Source organism: Dama dama, chromosome 15, assembly GCF_033118175.1.
Source record: "Dama dama isolate Ldn47 chromosome 15, ASM3311817v1, whole genome shotgun sequence".
Classification (NCBI taxonomy): domain Eukaryota; kingdom Metazoa; phylum Chordata; class Mammalia; order Artiodactyla; family Cervidae; genus Dama; species Dama dama.
The window spans coordinates 61,440,762-61,466,663 of NC_083695.1; the positions used below are offsets into that span (position 1 = coordinate 61,440,762).

Below are 25,902 nucleotides of genomic sequence, written 5' to 3' on the forward strand. Positions count from 1 at the left end.
GCAGGACCATGACCTGCCCACCCTCTGAGGCACTGGGCTCTCCACCAGCTGGCCTTTGTCATGTGAGCCAGGCTGGGAAGGCCAGTGGGGATGCTCGGCTGGGTCTGCTTCCTCCCACACACTTCTCCCTGCCCCCCTCGCCGGTATCAGTCAAGCTCCTCCCTTGGTCCCCGAGCCAAAAGGTGGGACAGCCAAGTCCCACACTTTGCTTTCTACCAGATGGGCAGCCACAGCAGCCAATCCCATCACAGAGAACCCTGGCAAGCTCCTGGCCAGGTCTCCCATCCACTTCACTTGTGGGGAACCCTCTGAGTCCCCCAGTCAGCCTACCCTTTCCCTCTGGATTAGCCCATAAAACTGTTCCTCAGAGTGTGGTGCCCTGCAGCAAAGTCAGCAGGGTGGTTACAGATTCCCAGGACCCTGAGTCAGACTTTTCCTTTAGTTAATTCTTATACCCAAGAAGTTTGAGGAACAATCATCTAGAATAGGTGGAGGGGTGGGTGGAGGGCTGGAGGGTAGGGAAGGCAGTTGGCAAAGCCAGATCTGGGGAAAGGGGAACATGTGCAGTTTTTGTTAAAGTACATCCAGTGTCACCATACAGGTTCACATTTGAGAAATGGACACAGAAATCAATAATTTAACAGAATAATGTAGGAAGCAGAACTCCATCAAAACCTACTTGGCTGGCCTAGTTACCTGCATCCTCCCATGGCTTCCCCTCCTTACTCCACACTGAGACTGTCTAAGGGCCTTGAGGCCTTTGTCCTGCTCATCACAAGGAGGCAGGGGTTTTAGAAAACCTAGAAGCTCTGAGCCATGTAGTGGTTTCCAAACCTAGCCATGCACAAGCCCCCTGAGGTGGAGGTGTAACAAACTCTGTGTCCAGATTCTGGAATCACTGGCCTAGCCTAGAGGATATGGTAGGATTTGCAGGATTCAGGGACAGCCCCTCTGAATCGTAGCCCTTGCCATAGACGGTGTCACTTTAACAGGGGAAGGAGCTGAGTAGAAGCCCAGCTCTCCTCCCCAAAGCCCTCCAGGGCAGAGAGGCTATGAGGCCAGGGGTGGGTTAACTAGCCTAATGCCTGGCATGTAGAAGATGTCCAAGAGTTACTTCTCGAATAAATGATTTAACTGGCTATTTTGCTATTTGCTCCTGACCAATTCTGCTATTCATTCAGTCCTCAAAGTTCTGACTCTATGCGTGCCTGTTCTAGACAGTTCAGCAGAACTCCCAGGCTCTGTCTCTAATGCCTCATCCATTAGAATCAAAGTAGTAGTTTTCATTCATTCATCTATCCATCCATCCATCCATCCATTCATTCATTCATCAATCAAGCACTTGGACCTTATAAAGGGGAGCAACATAACATAGTGATTAAGTACTTGGAGTTAAGCAGAGCTGACTAATTCAGACTTATCCTTGTACTACAGATAGTGTAACTCTTCTGAGCCTCAGTTTTTTCATCTGCAAAGTGGGGGTGATGGCAGCTCCTACCTAACAGTACTGTTATTAATGACTAAAGGGATGATCTAATAAGTGGTTAACATTGCTTTTCATTATTATTTCAGACACTATTCTAGAAAAAGGAATCTTAAAAATCAAAGGACTCCAAACCAGTGCTTATAGGGAAAGCTTGCCTGAACTCATGCACAGCATAAAGCTCAGGGAGGCAGGTTTATCTATGTGGAGTGTGGAGTGTGGGCAAGCGGGCATGAATGAACAGATAAGAACCCTTTGTAACTGCCCATAGCCATTTCTATACAATCACTGTGCAGTGTTCTTAAAACTAATCCTTTCTCTTATTTACATCAAATAGCTCCCTCCCCACGCTCAATGCTATATATATACCGTGAATCTGCATGGAAAACAATTTTTATTTTCAGGGTTAGACAGGAAGTAAACTTCAGCTGTAGTTGAATTCTCATAAAACCCAAATAGTGGAATCAGAATGAATTTTTAAAGCCATAGGTCTCATAAGACTTTTCATTATAAAACAGACCCCAGAATAATCCTTATATAAAAAGTCTTTCTAAACCAACACGTGTACCTGCACACAAAAACACACTTTACCCTGTCTTTTCTCCGTTTCCCTTGCTTCATTCTTCTTCATCATACTTACAACCATCTGATAAACTATATGTGAATTTATTTTTTATTGTCTGTTTCCTCCATTCAGATGTGAACCCCATGAAAGGCATGTAGAACCCCAGCACCTAGAGCAGTATCTGACATTGCAGGCATTACCAAACATTTGTTGAATAAACTAACTGATATATCACTGAAGACAGTCCAATGATCTTGCAAATGATTTATAGGTTATAAAGCTTCCTCTCCTAAGAGATAGTCCTCCAAGTGCAATTAGAAGATAATTACAGCTCTTGGCATTATGAAATGCCTTTCTCTTTCAGTCTCTCTGGGTGTTTTTCTCCAGGGCTGTGATCCACCTTTACTTACTGGCAAGATGGTAACGGATGCCAGTGGGGCTGCAGCAGCTACTTAATTGGTCCCCCCAAACAGTGGGTTCAGCCTTTCCAGCACCCAGAGCCAGCCAGCCCAAACCAGCTTTGATCTTTGCAGAGCTCTGCAGCTTCATTGAAAACACAGAGGTAAAAAGAAATCAGAACTGGGAATTCTGTTTCAAGTAATATCTGCCTCCAGTTTTGATTTTTACAGAGCCTCAGAAGCTACTCTAGGCAGAAAACCTGCCTGAACCCTTCTCAACCACCACAGTGGGGAAATGGAAAGGTCACGGGGACAGCCTCAGTAAATCCCACTGTCAGGTTAACACGTGGCAACAGCAGAAGCCAGTCTCACCATTAGGGTAAATAAAAATATTGAAAGCTTGAACACAAGGTCTTTTGTACATCAGAAAGCAAAAATTTCTCAGAAGCAATACCACACTGTCCCATCAAATTAATTTCATTCCAAACTACAATTTTTCTATTTTCTCTAACAAAAAACAAACGCAAAAATACCTTTGCCTAGGGAGTCAGTATATTTCATAATCCAAGCTTGCCCTTTTTCTAATTCTATAGCCCCAAGTACCACCTTGCAAGTGTGTGTTATTTATGATATTCACTCACTTTCACATCCTGGCACCCTGGCCCTCACCCACCCCCCGCCTCCCCGCCCCAACACACACACACACAGGAAATAAACCCTGGAAAGTCTGAGGTTAAATTCTGGATTTATCAGGTTAAATCCACATGGTTCCAATTAAAGAGCTGGATGACTTCAAGAAACTTCGTGAACCTCTCTGTGCCATACTTTTCTCAACTTTAAGATGTCAATAAGCCTGTCTGACTCAAAGTCATTATAAAGATTTAAACCAAATATGTGTAGAGCAGTTTTAACACAATTCCTGGTCCATGGTAAGCCCATAATAGATATTTGCTCTTATGTTGTTCATCATGAAATTTATTTTTTTCTTAATTATATTAAATTTGCCCTTTATTGAGGAAGTAATCCAGCCACCATTATGAAGATAAAGAATCTTGCCAAAGACCACCCAACCAGTAGGTAGCAGAGCCAAAATCCAAACTAATCTCATGATCACACAGCTGACCACTTGTCTGCATCACTTCTTATGCAAGAATTTGGGTAAATTTCCTCTTAGGTATATTGTGAAGTCATTTGTCATCTCCTTCTTACTCACACATAAGTAAAACAGATGATTTACTTTCAGATGATGTCTCCAACTTCGCTCTGCATGTGTGTGGGGGTATATGTGATGGTTTTGAATGTACAAGTACACACATATGGAGGCGAAAAAAAGAGTACTAGAAATGCAAACTCTTAGATAATTATGGTCATTTTATCTCAGATGTTGTAATTTGCATCTCTACCCATTCAGTTTGGATTTAATATATCTTCCACTTCTCTACTTTACATGCTCAAGCTTTCTTCTACTTTCCCAAACCTGTAGAATATGATAATACCTGTTTCATTGTCTATGCCTACTCATAATATCATCTAATAGTGTATCTGTTTAATAATGATTTTTCTGTCTTTTTCTTCACATTACTGAGGTAAAGTCCTTCTGAGTACCTTGTTGTTGTTGTTGTTTATTCGCTAAGTCATGTCTGACTCTTTGAGACCCTATGGACTGTAGCCCTCCAGGTTCCTCTGTCCATGAGGATTTCCCAGGCAAAAATACTGGAGAGGGTCGCCATCTCCTCCTCCAGAATACTACCTACTGCTCATGAATTAGAAGGTTTTCCCACTCCGGATGGTGGGAATTAACTATTCTCAGCCCTCAGGTAGTTTCCTCATTGACTCACCTCATTGACTCACCTGAAGAGTCAAGAGGAACACTTTGGGAAAAAAAAAAAAAGAGGAACCCTTTGCAAACCTTAGGAATGGTGTAGGTGTGTGTGTGTGTTACATGGTTGTGTGTATGGCTCTAGATTCCCACCTGTACCTTCTCAATTTGGAAGACAGCTAGGATCTGCCCACTTAGCACTGCAGCCTGGAAATGCTCTCCAGACTGGAAGCTGGGGACTCAGGGGACTCGGCTCATTCACCCCCCTCCTGGGGATGACTGTCCTGTGCAGCCAGTGTCCAGTATCTGAAGCCACTGTGGCATATATTTCATCTACTTTTTTCATTGTGTCAGCTGAGAGGGCAAACCTGGTTCCTGCTACATCATCTTGGCATGAGCAGCATACACACTGATCTGAAAACTTGTAAAAATCTTTCATTCCTACATTTCCAGGCTCCTGAAGATGATTTTTCCTTAGGAACTCGAGTGGAGCACCAGCAGGGTCAGGATGCCAAGGGATCAGGGTCTCAGACTCAACTCTTCTGAACCTCGGGTCTCATCTCCACTTCTCAAGGTCATTGTGAAGATCACATGAGATGAGATACCTCTCTGAACTCATCTTATAGGGAATGAGCTTGAGTGATTTATTACTCAGTAGCATGAAATGATGGCTTAAACTCTTATCTAGGAAGGAGGTACCAATACTCTGATAATGAGTGGGGGTTTCTTTTTTGGGGGGGGGGGGGGCAAGACTATAAAAATTTAAGCTAGGGAGTTCCCTAGTGGTCAGGATTCAGTGCTTTCACTCCAGTGGCCCAGATTCAATCCCTGGTCAAGGAACTGAGATTTCACAAGCCTCACAGTACAGCCACAAAAAGGTAAAAGATAATCATTCCACCTACATTTTGGTTCCTTTAGGTGGTCAGAGGTTTTCAGTATAATGGAAAAGTCAAGAGTACAGGTCTGACTGTAAAAGTCAAGAGTACACCTGACATATACCTGCTATGTGACCCTGAGCAGATGACTAAACCTCTCTGAGAAAAAACTGTGTGTGTGTGTGTGTGTGTGTGTGTGTGTGAGAGGAACTGGTAGGATAAAGTGTTTGAAGGGCTCATTAAGGGACAGCCACATTGCCTGTCTGCAAAGGGAACTCTCGTTCTTCAGTTGCTGGGAAAAGCCTTCCACTCTGACATTTCAGCTAAAAACACCATTTCATGTTCATCATGTGACCAAGGGTTCCTCTGGCTCTTCCCTCACCCTCTTTCAGTTCACAGGGTTGGTTGAATGACTGTAAAATGAGGAAGAAGAGAGTCTGCCCAGAACAGCCCCACCAGCCCCCTGCGCCTGGGGAGGGACACTGCTGATGTGCCAGCGCTGTGAGTGTTCAGACTGCCCGGTCCAGTTCCTGTGGGTGTGGGCTCTGAGCTCAGGCAAACCCAGGCAGCCCAGTGCAGTTTGCTTACATGCCCCAGGGCTGCAAACTCTGCCAGACAGTGCTGTTCACACAGTTGGTCTCCATGGCAACAGAAAAGCCCACAGGCATGGCATGCCTTAAGCCTTTAGAAAAATCCTTCACCCCCACCCAGTGCTTCCGGTGATGGAGACTTCTGTTCCCACAAAAGCGGTGAGCACAGACCCAAAGCAGATCTTTAGCAGAAAAGCCTAGCAGAAAACATGAGGCCAAAATACACAAATATTTCGGACAAACAAACCTACAATATTGCCCTGCTGTCATCCAAGAGGCCCCTGTGTTTTCAACAGGTATAAAATAAATATATAGTGTTCTCCCAGTATTGTTTTCCCTGCTTCCTAACTGATTCCTACATCCAACCTCCACACAGAAAGCTTCAGCAGTATTTTAAAAATGAAAGTTAGCTCATACTCAGTACTCTTTAGTGGATTTCCATCCTGCTAGGAATGAAATCCAAAGCTTGCACCATGGCTCAACAAAGTCAGGTATGTTGTGGCTTTGCTGATCTCACCTCCTTCCCCTGTCCCATCCCTCTGACCTCCTGATCTTGCTCCATACCCCAAGGACACGCCTACCTCAGGGCCTTTGCACTTGTTCTTCTCTCTGCCAAGAATATTCTTTCCCCCAGAAAGGTGCATGGCTCTTTCTTTCACTTTGTTTAGGTGTCTGCTCAAGTGTCACCTTATTACCACCTCATATAAAACTTTCCCCCACTCTCAATAACTATCCTTTTACTCTAGTTTTATTCTTGGGCTACAACAGTTTTCTCCATAGATTACAGCATTTCAGAGAACCTGATCTATTATATATTTCTTCATATATTTGTCCGGAGAAGGGAGTAGCACCCCACTCCAGTTCTCTTGCCTGGAAAATCCCATGGATGGAGGAGCCTGGTAGGCTGCAGTCCGTGGGGTCACTAAGTATTGGACACGACTGAGTGACTTCACTTTCACTTTTCACTTTCATGCGTTGGAGAAGGAAATGGCAACCCATTCCAGTGTTCTTGCCTGGAGAATCCCAGGGACGCGGGAGCCTGTGAGCTGCGTCTATGGGGTCGCACAGAGTCAGACATGACTGAAGCGACTTAGCAGTAGCAGCAGCATATATTTGTCTTTTTTCCTTCTGTCTCTCTCTCTCTCCCAAGTATGTAACATTCAGGAAAGCAACAACTTTTTTTGAAACAGATGAGAGCTCTCAGGCCAGCCTGCCAGGCTTTACTGCCATGTTAAAATAGAGGAGGCATAAAGTAAAGAGGCCTGAACCAGGCTGGTAGCTGTGACCGAAAGTAAGCAGCTCATATAAATAAATATAAAATATATTTATATAAAATATAAAAAAATATAAAATATATATATTTTATAAAAAAATATAAAAAAAAAAATAGCACAGCAGAAATAAAGCAAAGTAAGATCTAGCAACAGATTGGATAGGAGGTAAAAGGTAGAAGATCCAGAGACCTGACTGAGGTTCTGAGACCAGTGGTCACTCTTCACCACTCTGGTGGCCACCAGCCACATGTGGTGAGGAAGCACTTAAAATGTGGCTAGTCTGGACAGAGCTGTGCTATTGGTGTGAAATACACACTGGATTTCAAAGACTTAATAAAGAAATATGTATGAAATGTCTCAATGATTTTTAAAATATAGATTACATATAGAAATGATATTATTGGATATATTCAGTTAAATAAAATATAGCATTAAAATTCTCATCTGTTTCTTTTTGTTTTATAACATGACTACTAGAAAAAAAAATTTTTTTTAATATTTATTTCTTTAGCTGTGTAGGGTCTTAGTTGCGGCACACAGGTTTAGTTGCCCTGCAGCATGTGGACTCTTAGTTCCCCAACTAGGGAACAAACCTATGTTCCCAGCAATGGGAGGTGGATTCTTAACCACTGAAATACCAGGGAAGTCCAGAAAGTTTTTAATTACACATGCAGCCTGCACATATTTCTATTGGAGAGGGCTGGTCTAGAATACAAACAGCGGTACTACTTGCAGAAAGAGGAGAAGAAAGAAGAGAAAGGACTGTTAGTAGTGATAGATAGAAGGCTATAGTGAGGCTCAACTACTTACTTTCCTAGAACTTTGAAATCAGTGAAATAAAACTGTCCTCTGAGAGTTGGGGTGAAGCTAGAAAATCACATACTTGCTTCAAAGCTGAGATGTACACAGCATAACCTTAAAAAGCTAGAATGGTTTTTTGATCTAAGAGAGTAGGACCAAAACCTGCCAGAATGTATTTATGTAGCTTAAGGGGGAAAAAAATGCATCGGTCACAAGAGGCATTGATCAGCAATGCTACACGGGAGAAAGGATCTTATGAAAAGTGACATAGGTACTATCTATCAAAGCACTGTCCAAGCTATCAGTCTGATGCCAGTAAACAGAAGACCCCAATGACTAGGATGACCATGTAATTTACTGTCCAAACCAAGTCACTATTGACAACAAAAGGGACATCATAAATCATTGTGCTGGGATAATAAACGAGGACTATCCAAAGTAAATCAGAGCATATAGTCACCCTATCTCAACTAATTTATTCTAATTTATTGCTCTCATTGCAGCCTTCTGATCATACCAAATGTACATGAGGCTAAGACATACATCTGAAAATAAATTCACATTACTAAACACCGGGATGCTTCTTCAACTGATGTGGGCATTTAATATCAGGCTTTTTACCCTCTCTCCCAATCCTGTTATTAAGAGTACATCTTACAGTCAATGATATCTTATAATCAAAAATACAGAGTAATTTGGTTTCCCATGTGATAAGACATGAAGGAAAATAGACGTTTCTCCAAAGAAGACAAACAGATGGCCAGAAGGCACATGCAAAGATGCTCAGTGTCACTAATTATTAGACAAATGCAAATCAAAACTAAAATGAGCTATCGCTTCACACCAGTCAGAATGGCCATCATCAAAAAGTTTACAGATAACAAATGTTGGAGGGAGTGTGGAGAAAAGGGAAGCTTCCTCCATTGTTGATGGGAATGTAAACGGGTATAGCCACTACAGAGAACAGTATGGAGGTTCCTTAAAAAACCAAAAATAGAGCTATCATATGATCTAGCAGTCCTACTCCAGGGCATATATCTGGAGAAAATCACACTTTGAAAAGATACATAAAAAAAGAAAAGAAAAGAAAAGAAAAGATACATGCACCACAATGTTCATTGCAGCACTATTTACAATAGCTAGGACATGGAATCAACCCAAACATCTACTGACAGGGACAAATGAATAAAGCAGATGTGGTACAAATATACAGTGGAATATTAGCCATTAAAAAGAATGAAATAATGCTATTTGCAACAACATGGATGGACCTACAGATTATCATACCAAGTTAAGTAAATCAGAGAGATTATTGTATGATATCACTTAGATGTGGAATCTTAAAAATGATACAAATGAACTTCTTCACAAAACAGAAATACTCAGATATAGAAAATTTATGGCTACCAAAAGAGTAAAGGTGGGAGAAGGGGAGGGATAAATTAGGAGTTTGGGATTAATATATATACACTCCTATATTTAAAATAGATGACCAGCAAGGATCTACTGTATAGCACAGGGAACGCTAGTTAATACTCATTAATAACCTATATGGGAAAAGAGTCTGAAAAATAGATATATGTATATGTATAACTTAATCAGTTTGTTGTACACTTGAAACTAATGTTGTAAATCAACTATACTCTAATACCCAACACTGTAAATCAACTATACCCTAATATAAAAATTTTTTAATTTTAATTCATTAATCAGAGAGCAGGAATGCCCTCCTCAACCAGGCAATTAATTTCCATTGGAAAATAACAAGTATTATGGTTTTAGAATTGAACAATTCTTACTGAGCTTAGTTAGTTTGAATTGATAACCTAAGACTGCATTCCAAGTCTAAGGCCAAAGTCTAAATCAAGGACTGGGGGGAATTTACTGGGGTCATTCTGTCCCATGGAAACTTCAGCTTTACCCAGGAGATGACCCTCTCTACCACTCCTGGGCACTACCATGACTTCCCCATTTGAAACTGGTAGAGGCAGTAAGACAAGGAATCTGGCTTCAATTTGTGAGACATGAAAATGGAAGCAGTGCTGGAAAGAGAACTTGAATGAGATGTACATGGGGCACACATAATCAGGAGAAGAAATGATTTTGCGTCCAATAAAACTACAGTTTGGATAAACCATCAGTGCCTTCATGTAGTTAACAAAGAAACTGCAGGAGTGTGAACAGGTTTCTCTGTAAGTACCTGTTGGATACAAATTGGATAGACTAGTGGTGGCTTCATATTTCCAACCTCTTAGGAATACAGCAATCACAGTGATTGATTAGCTACGTCTGATGTTGGCTCATAAGTGGGAAGGGGGTCGACGCAAAGAATTAAAGCACAATGATATTGGAAACATTATGTTATTAAAGATGTGTTCGTTCAACAAAATAAATAGTACAACAGTATGTAAAATGACAAAAACAATCAAAATCAACTTACTTATTTTGTCCAATTGTCTCAAAATCTTTCACAACAATCTCAAGGGATGATGAAAAATCCAGCGGTATACCCCTCAAGTCAAACTCCAAGATCTGTCCACAGAAAGGTTATGAAGACAAAAAGTCTGTTAAAAGGATCTGGGAATATAGTAAGATGCACCAATACTATTAATAAACACTGCTTCATCTTCACCAATGACAATCTTTTCAAGTACTCAATTCTACAGTGACTTCTCCCTACAGTGAGACAGAAGTGATCAAATTCTGAACCTGGAAGCTGCTGAGACTTGTGGGAAAGCAAACCAGACTTAGCTTCAGAGGGCCTGGTAGCTACTCCTAGCTCCCCATTTTCTAGGCTCCTTGGCTTTGAACAAGACCAAATCCATCTCATAGGCAGAGATCTAGACTTAATGCCTACCACAACTGTCACATGAATAGAATGAAATCTGTATATGAAAAATGCTTTCTTCAAGGGTTAATTTTAAATTACTGTCATTTCTTAATCATATTACTATTGAACAAAGAGATGAATAAATCTAAGAAAACTTTTTCTGAATTGCATCAGCCCCTTATTTTTAAGCCCCACCACAGTCAGTGCTGTAGTCAGGCAAGTCTCTCATCTTAAAGCAGTAAATTGTTTTCTAAGGATAAATATTAAAAAAAGAAAGAAAGAAATCAACTTAGCACCACTGATGCCTTTAATTATGTAATAAATGAATTTGTTAAAGCAGTTCCTGATTATGGTTTGATATGGATGGAGGAGGCATCTCACAGGTCATATTAGAAGATGCCCACCAACACCAATGGGTTTCGGATTGGCATTTCATTTAGGTTTGGTTTCAGTTATAAAATTGCAATTGGGAAATTTACTTGATAAACATATATGCATTATAAGAAAAAATGTGTCAGAAACAAAATAGTGTGAGATGGATGATGCCCTGTGGAGAACAACCCCATTCATGTGACCACACTCTTCTCTGCCATTGGCCACATGGATTGAGCACAAACTTAAGTGGTATGCTACCACTAAAAAAAAAAAAAAAATTAAATTATTGGACTTCCCTGGTAGCTCAGATGGTAAAGAATCTGCCTGCAATGCAGGAGACCCAACTTTGACCCCTGGATCAGGAAGATTCCCTGGAGAAGGGAATGGCAACCCAATCCAGTATTCTTGCCTGGAGAATTCCAAGGACAGAGAAGCCTGGTGGGCTATATAGTCCATGGGATATGCAACTAAATGCATACATGTATGTACTTGTTGTTTTAGTCTTGGAGCGGTGTGTGAGATACTAGGATCCCATAGTGTCCACAGGGATCAACCAGACAGGCCTCTGCTCTCAGGGAGCTGGTAGTCCAGCTGGCTGGGTTCTGGGTTCTAGTGAAACTACAGAAGTGGAATTTCCTCTCAACCTATATGAAACCAGCAGGGCTTTTCAGGAAGGCACCAGGAAACTTTTAGTCTTGGCCTCATCCAATGAGAACAGGTAATCTTTATCTTATAGGGATAACTGAAACTAGTTAGGAGGGGAACAGGGGAAGAGGTTTGCAGTTGGTGAAGGGGAAGTCTTCACAGCCTGGTAACTTAGCAAAATAACAAAGATATTTATCACTGCACTTTTCCAGAAAGGTTTGACCTAGCTTTTGGAAAAACAATGGGGTGGATGATAGACTTTTCAAAAATTAGTCAGCATTGGAAAATCCTGCTCAGTGGAAAGAATTAAAAACTTCACATATCTATAAATATATTAAACACTGAACCATTTATAAAATAAAGTCAACAGGGGGAGGAGGTATATAAATTACATTATTTCAATACAATATTACACAAGTAATTAAAAGATTTTCAAATGGAATGGGAAAGCTATATGCTCAGGATATAATAGTAAGAAAAAGATAGGAAACTGTATTCACTATATACTTATTTGCTGATTTTAAAACATCATAATAAATATATTCACTCAGTAAACATTTATTGATACCTCCAAGATGTTAACAATCGTTACTTCTGGATAGTAGGATCAAAAGTAATTTTTTTAAAGCTGAAGTTTTCAAAATTTCTACCGTAAGTATGTATTACTTTTATCAACATAAAAAAAATGACATTACTCTTCCAGACACTCAAAGTATCATGGATTACACTCAATTAATCACATGCAGATATGGTTTTAATTATAGAGCTTCCCTTCTGGGGCTCTGGAGAGGATCTAATCCACCCCTTGCTCTAATTTGCAGCATAACTGGAAAAGGTCACACAGCAAGCTCCTGGCTGCACCAAGCCAAAACCCCACCCTCCTCACCCTATCCAGGCTCCACTTGCCACACCACCACTGCGCAGGAGATGTCACCGTTAACGTCTCCTTGAACTGCTCTGCTGTCTTTGGGCCACAAAGGGAGGTGGAGGGGGTGAGGGTGAAATGGCAGAGATTCTCCTTCCAAATGGAAGGGTTAACCTCTGACCAAAGATGAGCAATCGGAGGTAGCTTATCCAGTGAAACAAAATTGTAAAATAATGAAGTTACCTCATTCCAGACAGGGTTGAGTTCATTATCGACTTTCTTTGTTTTCTTTTTCTCATCTGCAAATAAAAAATAAGAGATAGCAATCAATTAGACGTATCTGAAGATCCAACACTTTGGCCACCTGATGCAAAGAGCCAACTCATTGGAAAAGACCCTGATGCTGGGAAAGACTGAGGGCAGGAGAAGGGGGGGTGACAGGGGATGAGATGGTTGGATGACATCATCATCCCTAAGGACATGAGTTTGAAACGGCAACAGAGCCAGTATCATTCATTCAGTCAAAGAACCTTCCCTGAGGGAAGGTAAAATGCCTACGTTTTACCTTAATCTGACTAGGGTGGGGACTGCCTGAATCAGTTTGCCAAACTGAATAGAATTTTTGGCCTAAAAAAAAATTTTCCCACCCCTAAAGGGCCAAGAGATGGGAGACTCAAAATCACAGAAATGCCCTAAGCCTCTGCTTCTCTCTCACCAAATCCTGCAGACCAAAGTCACCCAGAGCTTGTGTCTCCCCAGTTTGCTGCGGAAACTCAACAAAGGCAACCTTTGAACTATAGGTATCCCATTGATAAATGGGGATACTGAGACTCCAAGGAGTTGAGAAACGTGTCTGACCTCATATGCTGGAGTGGTGCCTAATAGAAACCTGGAATTTCAGCTCTGAAGCCCATGCTGCCTTTGCAAGTGATAAGACCCCAACACAGCTTAAAGATTAAGCTAGACTCGCTCACTGACATGAATCTGAGCAACCTCTGGTAGATAGTGTAGGACAGAGGATCCTCATGCTGCAGTCCATGGGGTTGCAAAGAGTTGGACACGACTCAGCGACAGAACAACAGACCCCCTCTCACAGACCTAGTACAAGGTAATAATTAGTAGATGAATGCTTTCTAGGACCAGCAGAGAATTGGGGATTTTCCTTACTCCTGGATCATTTTTTTTCCTGAAGATACAAGGTCTTTTTTCTGTGTGTCTGAGACTGGATAGTATACCTACCCAGATGAGCAAATGTTAATCCAGCTAGTGCTTAAAGTTTCCTTGGAGCAAAGTCCAAATAGCAGAGGCTTCTAGTGAATCCCTCAGTCCCCAAATACGTAACAAAATAAAAGCTAATGTTTCAATACAAAAGGTTTTGTAAGCCTTAGCTCATCTGTTTTCAGGGGGAAAAAAACAGTTTTTCTGCCCGTGTGTCTCCTTTACTATCACACAGAACATTCACAACATTCCGACAGCAGAATGTTGCTGCACTGGGTGGGCCATGTTCCCCCACCAAGCAATTTTCTGCGACAGCAGCTGGGTGTTCTACAATTCGATTCAGTCCTGACACTTTAGCATCAGATCCCACAGGTTAAGGGCTTAGTCCCATAAGACTGCCCCACCCCCACTTCAGTCCAGATTGTCATCTGTGCTTCTAACCAATTGGAGACAAATCTGAGGTTCCTATGACGCCATCGTTGGGTTCAATTAATTTGCTTGAGCAGCTCACAGAACTCAGGAGAACAGTTACTTACCAGCTTGCTATAGGAACTGATCAATGATATAGAGGAACAGCCAGCTGAAGAGATATACAGTGTGAGGTCTAAGAGGGTCCCAAGCACGGGGGCTTCTGTTACCATGGAGTTCGGGGTGCACTACCCTACTGGTACGAGGATGTGTTCACCCACCTGCAAAGTCTCTGAACCCCATACTTCTGGGATGCTTAATGGAGGCTTCATCACATAGGCTTGACCAATTGTTAACTCCATTTATAGCCCTTCTCCCCACTTTAGAGAAGTGGGGTGGGGCTGAACATTCCAAACTTCTAATCATGGCTTGGTCTTTCTGGTGACCAGGCCTCATCCAGGAGTCCACCCAGAGTGGCTTCATTAGAACAAAAGATGTTCCTCGTGCCCTCTCTTATCCCTTAGGAATTTATAAGGGTTTTAGGAGCCCTATGTTAGGGATGGGGTCAAAGATTAGAACCAGAAATGCTCCTAGTGTTCTTATCACTTAGGAAATTACAAGGGTTTTAGGAGCTCTGTGCCAGAAACAATGAGTAGTGGGTCACGGCGATGTATATTTTTTCTATCATCCCACATGACCCAATTTCCTGAAAACTCTACGTACAATTATTTCCATCCCCCTTTCACAGCTAAGGAAACGGAAAAGTCAAGTAAGGAATTCCAAGTTACATTCCTATTAAGTGGGTCAAGGCTAGATTATGGACCCAGGCAGTCCCACGTCAGTGGCTGTGCTTCGAACCACTCCTCAGCTTCCCCTCTACTGTAGTGGAATGGAGGAGGTAGTGGCTTTTGTTCGCCTGAATGTCACATCGCTAAGGCTCCCAGCACACGGCCAGCTGTGGGACTAGCCCCCTCATTCTTCCACGACCTCAGCATAGCAAGGCTATGAGTCAGCACCCTCACTCTGCTAAGCATTAACTTTTCCACTGGAGTAGGCTCCCATCGCCCTACTGGCTTCCCTTTTCAAAGTTCAGCAGCACTCTACTCATCGGCTCATGCCTGGATCTATTCTGACTATGACTATGGCTTTTCTGTGCAGAGCCCCTCACTGGATTCTGATGTCACCGAGAAGCGGTCCTGATTTCTCCTCCCACACTTCCCTTATTGAGCCCACTCACTCTTCCCCTCATCTCACAGAAGCCTCTCAAGCTTTCTCTCTGGTTACAGTACCAGAAAATGTGAGAGACAAAGAGGAGCCCTGCAAAGGATGTTGAAATTGGAAATGGACGAAATGGCTTCTCTCCACAACTGCAGCTGCTCCCTCTAAAGAGTGATCCAGAGGTGCCAGGCTGTGCATTCTACTGCGGTGTCTCTAAATCCTCACTACACGCCTGCAAGGTAACATTCTCAACCTCACTTTATAGACGAAGAATCAAGAAAAACTGGTTAAGTTGTTCAAGTCACAGCTAACAAGGAAACAGAAACAGAATCTGCACCTACATCTCCTAGCTTCAAAACCAGAGTGTGTGTTTGCCACCACCAATGCCGCACTGGAAGCTGTCAGAAATATTGACTAAAGAAGATGCACAGGAACCATATGTGTAGTGGGCTTTGGATCCTGGGTAGTGGCCATAGGAAAAGTCCAAGGTCAGGTTTCAGGGTATCCAAAAGACTGTCTGCTCCAAGACACAAAATATTACATCTGAGGGTTCTTCCAGAGACAGAGTTTATTGTTCTGATCAGATTCTCAGATGAGTTAGGGACCTGGACAAAGGTTAGGAATTTCTGCCTTTGACAAGCATGAAAGGGTTACCATTAATCTCACTGCAGCTCACCACCATGCTGGCTGCCATATCCTGGGCTTCAGCTGGGGGAGGTGGGAGAATGGAGTGGAGACCTGAGTCAGGAAGGAGTGAATCTGGACCCTGAAGTCATGGCAGGCCTTCAAGAGAGAGATGGGCAACATGAGGTCCCAGCCAACAGGAAAAGCAAGAAGGCAGCACCTAACCCATAGAAACTGAGGACAAGCCTGAGGACTGGGAACACTGAAGGATGGTCTTGAAGCAAAATTCCAGTCTCCTCCAAGTCCCTAAGATCCCAGACAAGGAGCTAAGACAGGGCTCCAGGGAAGCTTCGGAAAGAGCCAGCATGTACTCACTTGAATTGAGTCCCAAGCCTGGTTACCAACCTGGGGATCAGTGTTGGAAGGCATGCTGCAAGGCTGTCTTGATACCAAGCCTGGTACTAATGACCCTCCACCTCCAGTGGAGATTGTTCCAGAGTCAGCAGCTGAAGAGTGTGATAAAGGTCACCTGTTCATTCATTCTCAAACATTCATTAAGCACCTACTATATGCTAATGGAGGGTTCCCAGGTGGCCCAGTGGTAAAGAATCTGCCTGCCAATGCAGGAGACACAGGAGATGAGGGTTCCATCCCTGGGCCAGGAAGATCCCCTGAAGGAGAAAATGGCAACCCACTTCATTTCTATCTCCATTTTCTATTCTTGCTTAGAAAATTCCATGGACAGAGGAGCCTGGCAGGCTACAGTCCATGGGGTCCCAAAGAGTGGGACACAACTGAGCCTAAGGCCTCACAAGGATGTTGCTGATAACTAAAGAAAAAAAAAGAGTATAAGATAGTTCCTGGTCTTAAAACATTCCATCAATGTAGTTTATGGGCTACTGAATAGAGGAACCAAACAAATCTTCCTGCATGCTTTCTCCCAGTATAAAAAGTTCCATGTTTTATTTTTATCTTGGAGTTTCCTCCCATAAGAGGGGGAATAACGGGAATGATAACTGGCCAGGTCAGGGACCTCATAGCTCAGCCCACGGAAATGGTCTACTAAGTGAGTTCTTCCATGGCATTAATCAACTTCCTGATTCCTCCATCCAACAAATATTTCTGAAGCATCAGTTGCCAAGCACTGAGCAGGTAGCTGTGAGAGATACAAAGATCCCCAAGACCTTGGGGAGGTAGATATGGCTACAGGTGTCTGATACAGCAAGAAAGCTTCTTTCAGAAAGAGGGGTATAGATGAAGATACAGATTCCGAGGAAGTGAAGGTAACTTCACGCTGGGGAGCAGAGGCTGAGCAGGGGTTGGAAGGAACTGAAAATGTGGAGCTGAGAAGAAAATATCACTCCAAATGAGGGCAACAGCATGGTGGGTCAGCCATGGATGGAGAACAAATAATGTCTGGGGACACTGCACAGCCCAGGGGGCTGGAACCACAGGATATGTAGGGGAGTCAAGGCAACCAGGATGTGTGGGGAGGTTATGGTCACACCATGAAGCCCTGAAAGCCAGGAAAAGCATCATTTGGCTGATTCAAGTCACTTAGGAAGGAGGATATTAGAAACTGACTTCAAAACTTCAGGAATTCATTACCCAACAAGAAAAACCAAGATTTGCTCAACAAATCTTCCAAGACTTACTCCTGAGCACATGATTCAGCTGTGTTTAGAATAGAGCAGAGGGGCTGAGTCCTAGCAGATGCTACTGGTGGGGCTCTCCATGTGGAATTTCCTGCCACACCTGGTACCTGTGCATAATATTGATGCTAATAGTGAGACCCTCCTTCCCAGCCAGGTCTGTATTAAATCCTTCACATACATCATTTCTTTTAACTTTAACCCTTCTATCAAGCCTAAAAAGTAGACACTGTTAATATCCCCAATCTGCAAATGAGCAAAGCAAGCCCAGAATGTTGGATAACTTGCCCAGGGTCAGGGAGCTAGGAAGAAATCCTCTAACTCAGGACTAGTCTGGCCCTACCCTCCTACCTCTCTGGCTAATAAGGAAAGATTAAGAAGTCAGCATTAGCTCCTAGCTTTCTGGAGAAACCCAGCCCAACCCCTTCCAAGAAGGAGGCCCTGATTTTTTAATCAAGATGTGTCCACATTACATTTTATCGAAAGCCTATTTTCACACAAAAACATGTCAGCCAAAAAAGAAAGTACATAAATTCTAGTCTTATCAACAACCACAGTCATACACTTATTTCAATTATTCAATACCATGTCTATTAAAAAAAAAAAAAAAAAAGGTCTCACTCAGCTGCAGGCACAAAACATTAGATTAAATTACCAGAAACTCTTTTCCCTTCTTCACATTCCTACCTCCCCCCTTTTTCCACCTCTAATGTTAGGAAAATATCTGTTTCTCTCTATGGTAAAGAATGAAAAACTTTCAACTTAGAATATAACAATTGATTCAAATGCAGAATACACTCTGGACCACTCTGGACTCAAAGGCATTCTTTGAGACATTTCCTGTTTTTTTTTTATTAACTACAATTACTTCTCTCTCAGATCTGTGAAGGTCAACACTGCAGTAATTAACTCTTATGCCAACCTCCCAACAAGGTTTCCAAAGAACTGAACAAGCACTCTTTACCAAGCCACCACACCCTCTAGCACGGAAACTTTCCTTTGCTGAACTCTTACTGGAAAGGTGAGGAGACACCATGACTCCTAAGTCTGGATTGGTCGATCCAGGCTGAAAGGACCAGGGTGCTGGCTAATTTTATGTCAACCTGACTAGTCTGTGGTGCCAGTTATTTGATCCAACTCGGTCTATATGCTGCTGTGAAGGTATTTTATAGATGTGATCAACAATCTATAAAATTGTTTTCAAATAATTTCAATTGTTTTCAAGTAAAGCCGATCACTCTCTGTAAGGTGGGTGGGCCCATAGCTGAAAGCCTTAAGAGAAAAAACTGAAGTTTTCCCCCTCTTCCTGGAGAAGAATGAATTTTGCCTCAAGACTGTATCAGAAACCCCCCTCAAGTCACCAGCCCACTGGCCTGCCCTTGAGGTTTCAGTATCAAGACTACAATGTCAACCCTTACCTGAATTTCCAGCCTACAGTTGGGCTGCACCCCACAGGCCTATGAGGCCTGTGTTTGACCAGCTTCAAGACCAAGAAAGAGCCTGGAGTCAGCAACAGAGACATCATCAGTGGTTTAACGGATGGGGGAGCTTACACGTCTGAAGCCAGGTCCTAGAGCAATACCCCACTGCATGCAGCAGACAGTGGGGAGGACACGGCAGCAGTCTTTGCTTCCAGGGCAAAGGGAAGGTTATTAGTTATAGGGGAATTGACGTCAGGTGGTCTCATTTGTTACCAGGGAAAGGAGCGTGTCCCTCACTGCCCCTTTCAAAAGAGCAATCAACACCTGGGGTCTGGGGCAAGCACCTAGGAAGATCGGTCAGATGATGAGGATACACGTGAAATAGGCACTGGTCGGGCAAGGGATGTGCAGAGAGCAAGAGAATAGCCATCTTGAGTGGCCTGGCCATACATCTGCCCCACAGATTTCAATCTTGCTGACTCTACAAATGCATGAGCCCTCTCCCTCCCCACTCCCTGCCTCTGCCTCTTTCTCCATTTATACACACACACACACACACACACACACACACTCTATTGGTTCCAGAGAAATGGGACCAACTTGTAACACCAAGTGGCCATGGAAGTAACAACATTACAATGGTAACAGATTTTACATACTTCAAAACCATACCATCTCATTGATCCTAACAACCCTGCAAGGTGAAAGCAGGTATTGGTCCAGCTTTTCTGACTGGATTTTCAAATCAGAGAACTCTCCATTTCTCTGAGCTGTTATCAGGGAGACATAAGGCTCAACCACTAAACTCAGAGTCCCTCTTTGATAAACTAGTGAATTTAGACTAGAGGAGCTCTAAGTTTTCCACCAGGTTCAATAGAACATGAGTTTTATGAAGTCCCCCCAAGTCCTGACTGGTTAGACTGCTGCATCTTACTGAGATAGCCCCGGGAGAATTGGGGGTGCTATTTACAAAGCTTCCACAAGTAACTCAGCTCTTTGGTGAAAGTGAAAGTATTAGTCACTCAATCATGTTTGGCCAGGCTCCTCTGTCCATGGAATTCTCCAGGCAAGAATACTGGAGTGGGTAGCCATTTCCTTCTCCAAGGATCTTCCACACCCAGAGATCGAACCCGTGGGCAGACTGCATTGTGGGCAGTCTGTATTCTGCATTGTGGGCAGACTCTTCACTGTCTGAGCCACCAGGGAAGCCCCAGCTCTTTGATAGGCAAGGTAGACCAGCCATTCATCTAAACTTGACTTATTCAGAAATACTTCTGCATCTTCTCTTGGTCCTTAATTATGCCCCCTTTGTTTTGAGAAATATTCACATACACAAAGGCATCCACTATTTGGCCTAAAATTTCAGACTCTCCTTGCCTCCAAGCCTTTCCACACATGGTTAACAATTATTAAGTGCTGTGAACTAGTCACTGTCTCACAGTGCTTCCCATGACTGTCTCATTTAATCTTTACACCAACCCTAAGAGGCAAGTTCTATTATGATCATCTCTAGTTACTCAGGAAGAAACCAGGACACAGAGAGCATAAGCCAACTTCTCAGAGGTGACACAGCTAGTGAGTAGCAGAGCAAGGATTCAAACTCTAGAAGATAAAGAGTAGCAGAGCAAGGATTCAAACTCTTGAAGATAAAGACACAAAGCAATTTCCAAAATTGGAGGATTAAGATTAGACAGTGACTCCTTAAAGGCTGGGACTGTATTTTATTATTATCCCCCCTGCCAGAGTCATTTCTCCATGATCTAAGTGAACTGGACTTGATAAGCTCATGTAAGTCTTACAACTCAAGTTGCTTTAGTGATTAAGAGAATAAATACAAAGTGCTCAACACAGAATCCAGCACAAAGTAAGCACTAAACCACCAGGAACTATTATGTTATTTCTTCTTGCAGCACCCAAGCAGCACCCCTTGCAGACTCCGGAGGGTTTCCCGGGTGTGGAGCCCTCCCCGGAGGTCAGGGCCCCAGTGACTAAAGGAAGCGGCCTGGGCACAGCCCTGGCGGAGCGATTCTGCCACATGGCTCCATTCCAGGCCTCGGAGGCCCGCCAGAGACAGCTGGCATGTGGGTAATTCTCCTCCCTGGCAGTGAGCCTGACAGCTACTAGCCTCTGAAGGAACTTTCACAAGAATCAGGAGCAGGGAAAGCTCCGGGAAGGGCCAACAGGAAACTCCTCTGCCCCTCGGATCTTAGGGGGACTCAGGGGAGCACAGAGACAGGGGCCCCATCCCAGTTGATCTGGCTGAAGGAGCATCTGTGTTTCCCAACCCTGGCTGCACTACTTCTGCAGGAGATGTTGCTAAACGAGTTCTAGGAGAAAGGCGTTTTGGCCAAATGGCAACTGCAACATAAGGTGAGACTGTTTTGTACATTTCTGAAAGCGTCACTGATATCTCTGCTGATAAAAGGAAAGCCCATACAGAAAAGCAGGCTGCTCCGCTTTCTGCACCCAGTGCCCCAGTGCCCTCTGGAGCTGCCCTTTCAGGTACACAAACTCTTGGATCAAAGTCAAATCCTGAAGGGAGTTGCAGTGAAGCCCAGTCTAGCAGAATCTGCTTCCTAAAAGCTGGCCCTGGGGAGTGGTCCAGCCCTGCCAACTGCCCAGGCTGCAAACAAATGGAGCCCAGGTGGGCCAGGCATCTGGATCAGCTGTCTCAGTGGAGAAGTAAGCCATGTGCCTCTTTGGTTTCTTCATTTGTGTATGGGAATCCTTTCTGTGCTGGGCACTTGAAGGTGCCTATCAAATCCTATCTAGTGCCTACACAGTCCTATCAAATCCTTCTGAGGGAGTGTTGGGCTGCACCCCACAGGCCAACAAGGCTTGTGCTTGCCCAGCTTCAAGACTGAAGCAAGAGCCCAGGATCAACAACAGAGACTGTTGATGGTTTAATGGATGGGGGAAGTTTACACATCTGAAGTAAGGGCCTGGAGCGACACCCCACTCTGTGCCATGAACAGTGGGTAGAACATGGCGCAGTCTTCCCTCCTAGGGATGAGGAGAGAGGGGAGGGTACCAGTTATAGGGGAATTGACATTAGGTGGGCTCATTAGTTACCAGGGAAACCAGCAGAAAGGTATGCCTGTTTGATAAGAACAATCACCAGCTGGGGCCCTGGACAAGTAAATGGGAAGGTCAGTCAGATAAGTTTAGATAAAACAAGCACTGGTCAAGCAGGCGATGTACAGAGAGCAAGACAACAGCCATCTGGAGTGTTCTGACCATACCTCCACCCTGACATATCCTGCACAACCCTTACAATCTTGGTCTGCCCCTCTTTAGCAATATCCCTGGGGTCATGTACGTAGAGGGGACTGCAACCAAGCACCACAGATACAATATAGACAGGTCACCATTGTTTTTCACATTAGAGGAAAATAATCCAATCTCATGAACAGGCTCAGAGGTATGTTAATGGGAAACACATCATAGGCTGTACATTTTATCACTTATATCCAATTTTCAGGGCTTCCCTGGTGGCTCAGTGGTAAAGACTTTGCCCACCAGTACAGGAGATGTAGGTTCGATCCCTGGGTCAGGAAGATCCCCTGGAGAAGGAAATGGCCCTAGTATTCTTGCCTGAGAAATCCCACACACAGGGGCCTGGTGGACTAAAGTCCATGGGGGACAACAGAGTCAGACATGACTTAGTGACCAAACAATAACAACCACCCAACTGTCACACAAATATTGTACATATGCTTTTATTTTTTTAATATTTATTTATGTTGCTGTGCCAGGTCTTAGTTGCAGTACGTGACTCTCAGTTCCAGCATATGAGATCTAGTTCCTTGACCAAGGATGGAACCCGGGCCCCTTGCATTAGGGGTGCAGAGTCTTAGCCACTGGACCACCAGGGAAGTCCTACCTGTGCTTTTAGCAACAAACTTAAAAAAAGCAAGCACTGTAACACTTCATAAGTAGTTATACTCTGGCAATTTCACCAGATAATTTTCTTTACAACCAGAACATCAGGGCAAAAGTATGGCTAGCACAATAACTTTCATAAATACAGACCTCAACTAACAGAACTAGAATTTAACATTCACTAAGACAGAATTTTACTCTCTTTAAAATTACTCTTATCTCCACCAAACATAACCTAATCAAGACTAATTTGTTTGCAAAACAAGTCTGGTCAGTTGACCACAGCAGCTCCTCCAAACTGGCCATAGTGTAACTCCTCAGAAGGAGTGTCAGACTGAATTCCCAAAAGGCCTCTCAGGGCCAGGAAAGCCACGCCAAAGACCTGCTATCAGGCTCCATCTCAGAGGAGTTCTCTGTTCTACAGGTCTCCAAGATATTGAGATTCCTGCACATGACAGGAGTCTTTCCCATTCACCTGCTAAGGCTGCTCAGAACCCAAGAGTCTCCAACTTCTGGCAGAGCCTGGCAGAGAGAAAAGAAAAACTATTCAATTCTACCCACAGGTGTAGTTTACAAAATTGTTGTAAGTCATAACTAACTTAAAGGGAAGGGCTTCCCTCTACCTGGAGAACACAGATCAAAACCAGTAACATTCCAGACAAAACCCATATGCATTATAACCATATTCACCAGTTCACTCAGTAACCAATCCTTTTGTTAACTTCTATGAAGCCATCAGGTTTTCTATTAGAATCCTTTAATTTTTTACACAGTTCAGCAGTATGATCTGAAGTTTATTAGAGGCTTATACCTGTCAAAATATCCTTCCTATGAATCTTCTTGAAGATGAAGCACTTTTGCAAAAGCATCAAGTAAAATAACTATCCATAAATGACAAAAAAAAAAAAAAAAAGTAAAAAGGCACAGTTAAACACCTGACCACAATGTAATTGATAAGGAAACAGTTACAAGAGTTAACACTGATTATAATCTTAACCCTTGAAACCTCAGTCTCTGGCAAAAACCAAGAAGTAACTGTGCATTTCCTGATTGAAAAACTTAATGCTTTGGTCCCCCTCTCGTGAGCAGGCAAAGGTAGATAAACTTAAGACCTGCCCGGCAATTAATGTTCCAATATTTTATCCTATTTGACATGACCCATGAATACTCATCTTTCAACTTTAGTTTCAAGTTTAAAATCTTCAAGTCACTAAAACCTGGAGAGACTATTTCAGATAGACATTCCCAAAGTATAATTACTCCTACAGAATTTACCTAAAAGTTCTTTTTACTCCTTTACTCTTTAAGATCGAATAAGATTAAAGTTCCAGAGAGGCCAGATAGATAATTGACATATCAAAGGCACATGAGAAATACCAATTCCTTCTAGAAAGCTGACTTAACCAATTACCAAAGCCTCCCTTTGACACAACAGCAGAGTCATTAGAGGTCATTTTTCTACAGATCTCTTGGCAGCCCCCATTCACCAAGGACTGCCCCCTGGGTCCCCTCGTACTAGTGGATAGCCACCTCAGAATTTCCCCATAACTTCTGGGATGACCCCCTGAACTTTTGGGCCCCAAATGTTAGTGAATGACCCCCACAACTTTCCATTCCCTGTCCTGTATTTCCCAACATCTCGGCACTCACGGGAGTTTCCTCAGTCTCCTGGCTGCCCCGCCAATTGTTGGGCCAAACCCTGCAAGCCCACAAAACCTGTTGCTTGCCCAGCTTCAAGACTGAAGAAACAGCCCCAGTCAACAACAGAGACATCAGTGGTTTAATAAACCAGGGAGTGTACACGTTTGAAGTAAGGTCCTCGAGCAACATCCCACCGTGTGCAGCAGACAACGGGCAGAATATGGCGGCAGCCTTGACTCCCAGGGCTGGAATTGAGGCCAGGTGGGCTCATTAGTTACCAGGGAAACCACAGAGGGGCATGCCCCTCACAGCCCCTTTGATAAGAACAATCACCAGCTGGGGCCTAGGGCAAGTAGTAGAATGGTCAGTTGTGTGCATAGGGTACAGGTGAAGCAGGAACTGGTTGGGCAGGGGATGTACAGAGAGCAAGAGAACAGCCATCTTGAGTGACCTGACCATACACTCACCCCTACATGCCCTGCACAACCCTTACAATCTTTGTCTGCCCCTCTTCAGCGATATCTCTGGGGTCAGGTATGTAGAGGGGACTGCAACCAGATACCACAGATATGATACAGACAGCCACCCTTGGTTTTCACTCAAGATGGCTGTTGTCTTGCTCTAAGACCATCCCCTGCTTCACCCGTATCTTACTCACCTGACTGACCTTCCTAGGTACTTGCCCCAGGCTCCAGCTAGCCATTGTCCTTATCAAAGGGGCAATGAGAGACATGGCCTTCTAGTTTCCCTGGTAACTAATGAGCCCACCTGACATCAATTCCTCTATAAATGGTAAGTTCCCCTCCCTCTCCCATCCCCTGGAGCAAAGACTGCCAACACATCCTTCCAGATCTCTGCTGCACAAGGTGAGTGTTGCTCCAGGACCTGGCTTCAGACATGTAAACTCCCCTCTCCATTAACCACTCATGTCTCTGTTGCTGACTCTGGGGTCTGTCTTCAACCTTGAAGCTGGGCAAGGCCTGTGGGTGTGGTCAACAGGGAGGTGTTAATATCTCCATTTTGCAGGTGAGACTGAGGTTCAGGGATGTTAACTGACTTGCCCAGGATCACACAACTACTAAGGCGGAGAACTCAGCTCCAAGCCTGCCTCATTTCCAAGCCTGTGCTCTTCACCACCACCTCAGGCTGAGGGTGCTGGTGACCTGCCACATTTTCACCATTTACCAGCTGGATGACCTTGGGCACTGACTCCAACTCTCTATACCTAGATTTCCTCATTAATAAATATTGGAACCTAATGCCCAGAAGAAATGAGTACCAAATTTGGGGGCTCATAATATACCAGGGATTCTTCAAA

General features: G+C 43.5%; 1 protein-coding gene across 1 annotated transcript in view; it reads right to left on the minus strand.

Moving 5' to 3' along the window:
• MYOF (myoferlin) overlaps positions 1-25,902 on the minus strand; it is a 171,826-nt gene that overhangs the window by 131,093 nt on the left and 14,831 nt on the right. Inside the window, exons 2-3 of the mRNA XM_061162197.1 lie at positions 12,764-12,819; positions 10,246-10,337 (exon numbers count right to left, since the gene is read on the minus strand). Of these exons, the coding sequence (XP_061018180.1) occupies positions 10,246-10,337; positions 12,764-12,819 (148 nt within the window). The remainder of the gene's footprint in view (positions 1-10,245; positions 10,338-12,763; positions 12,820-25,902) is intronic.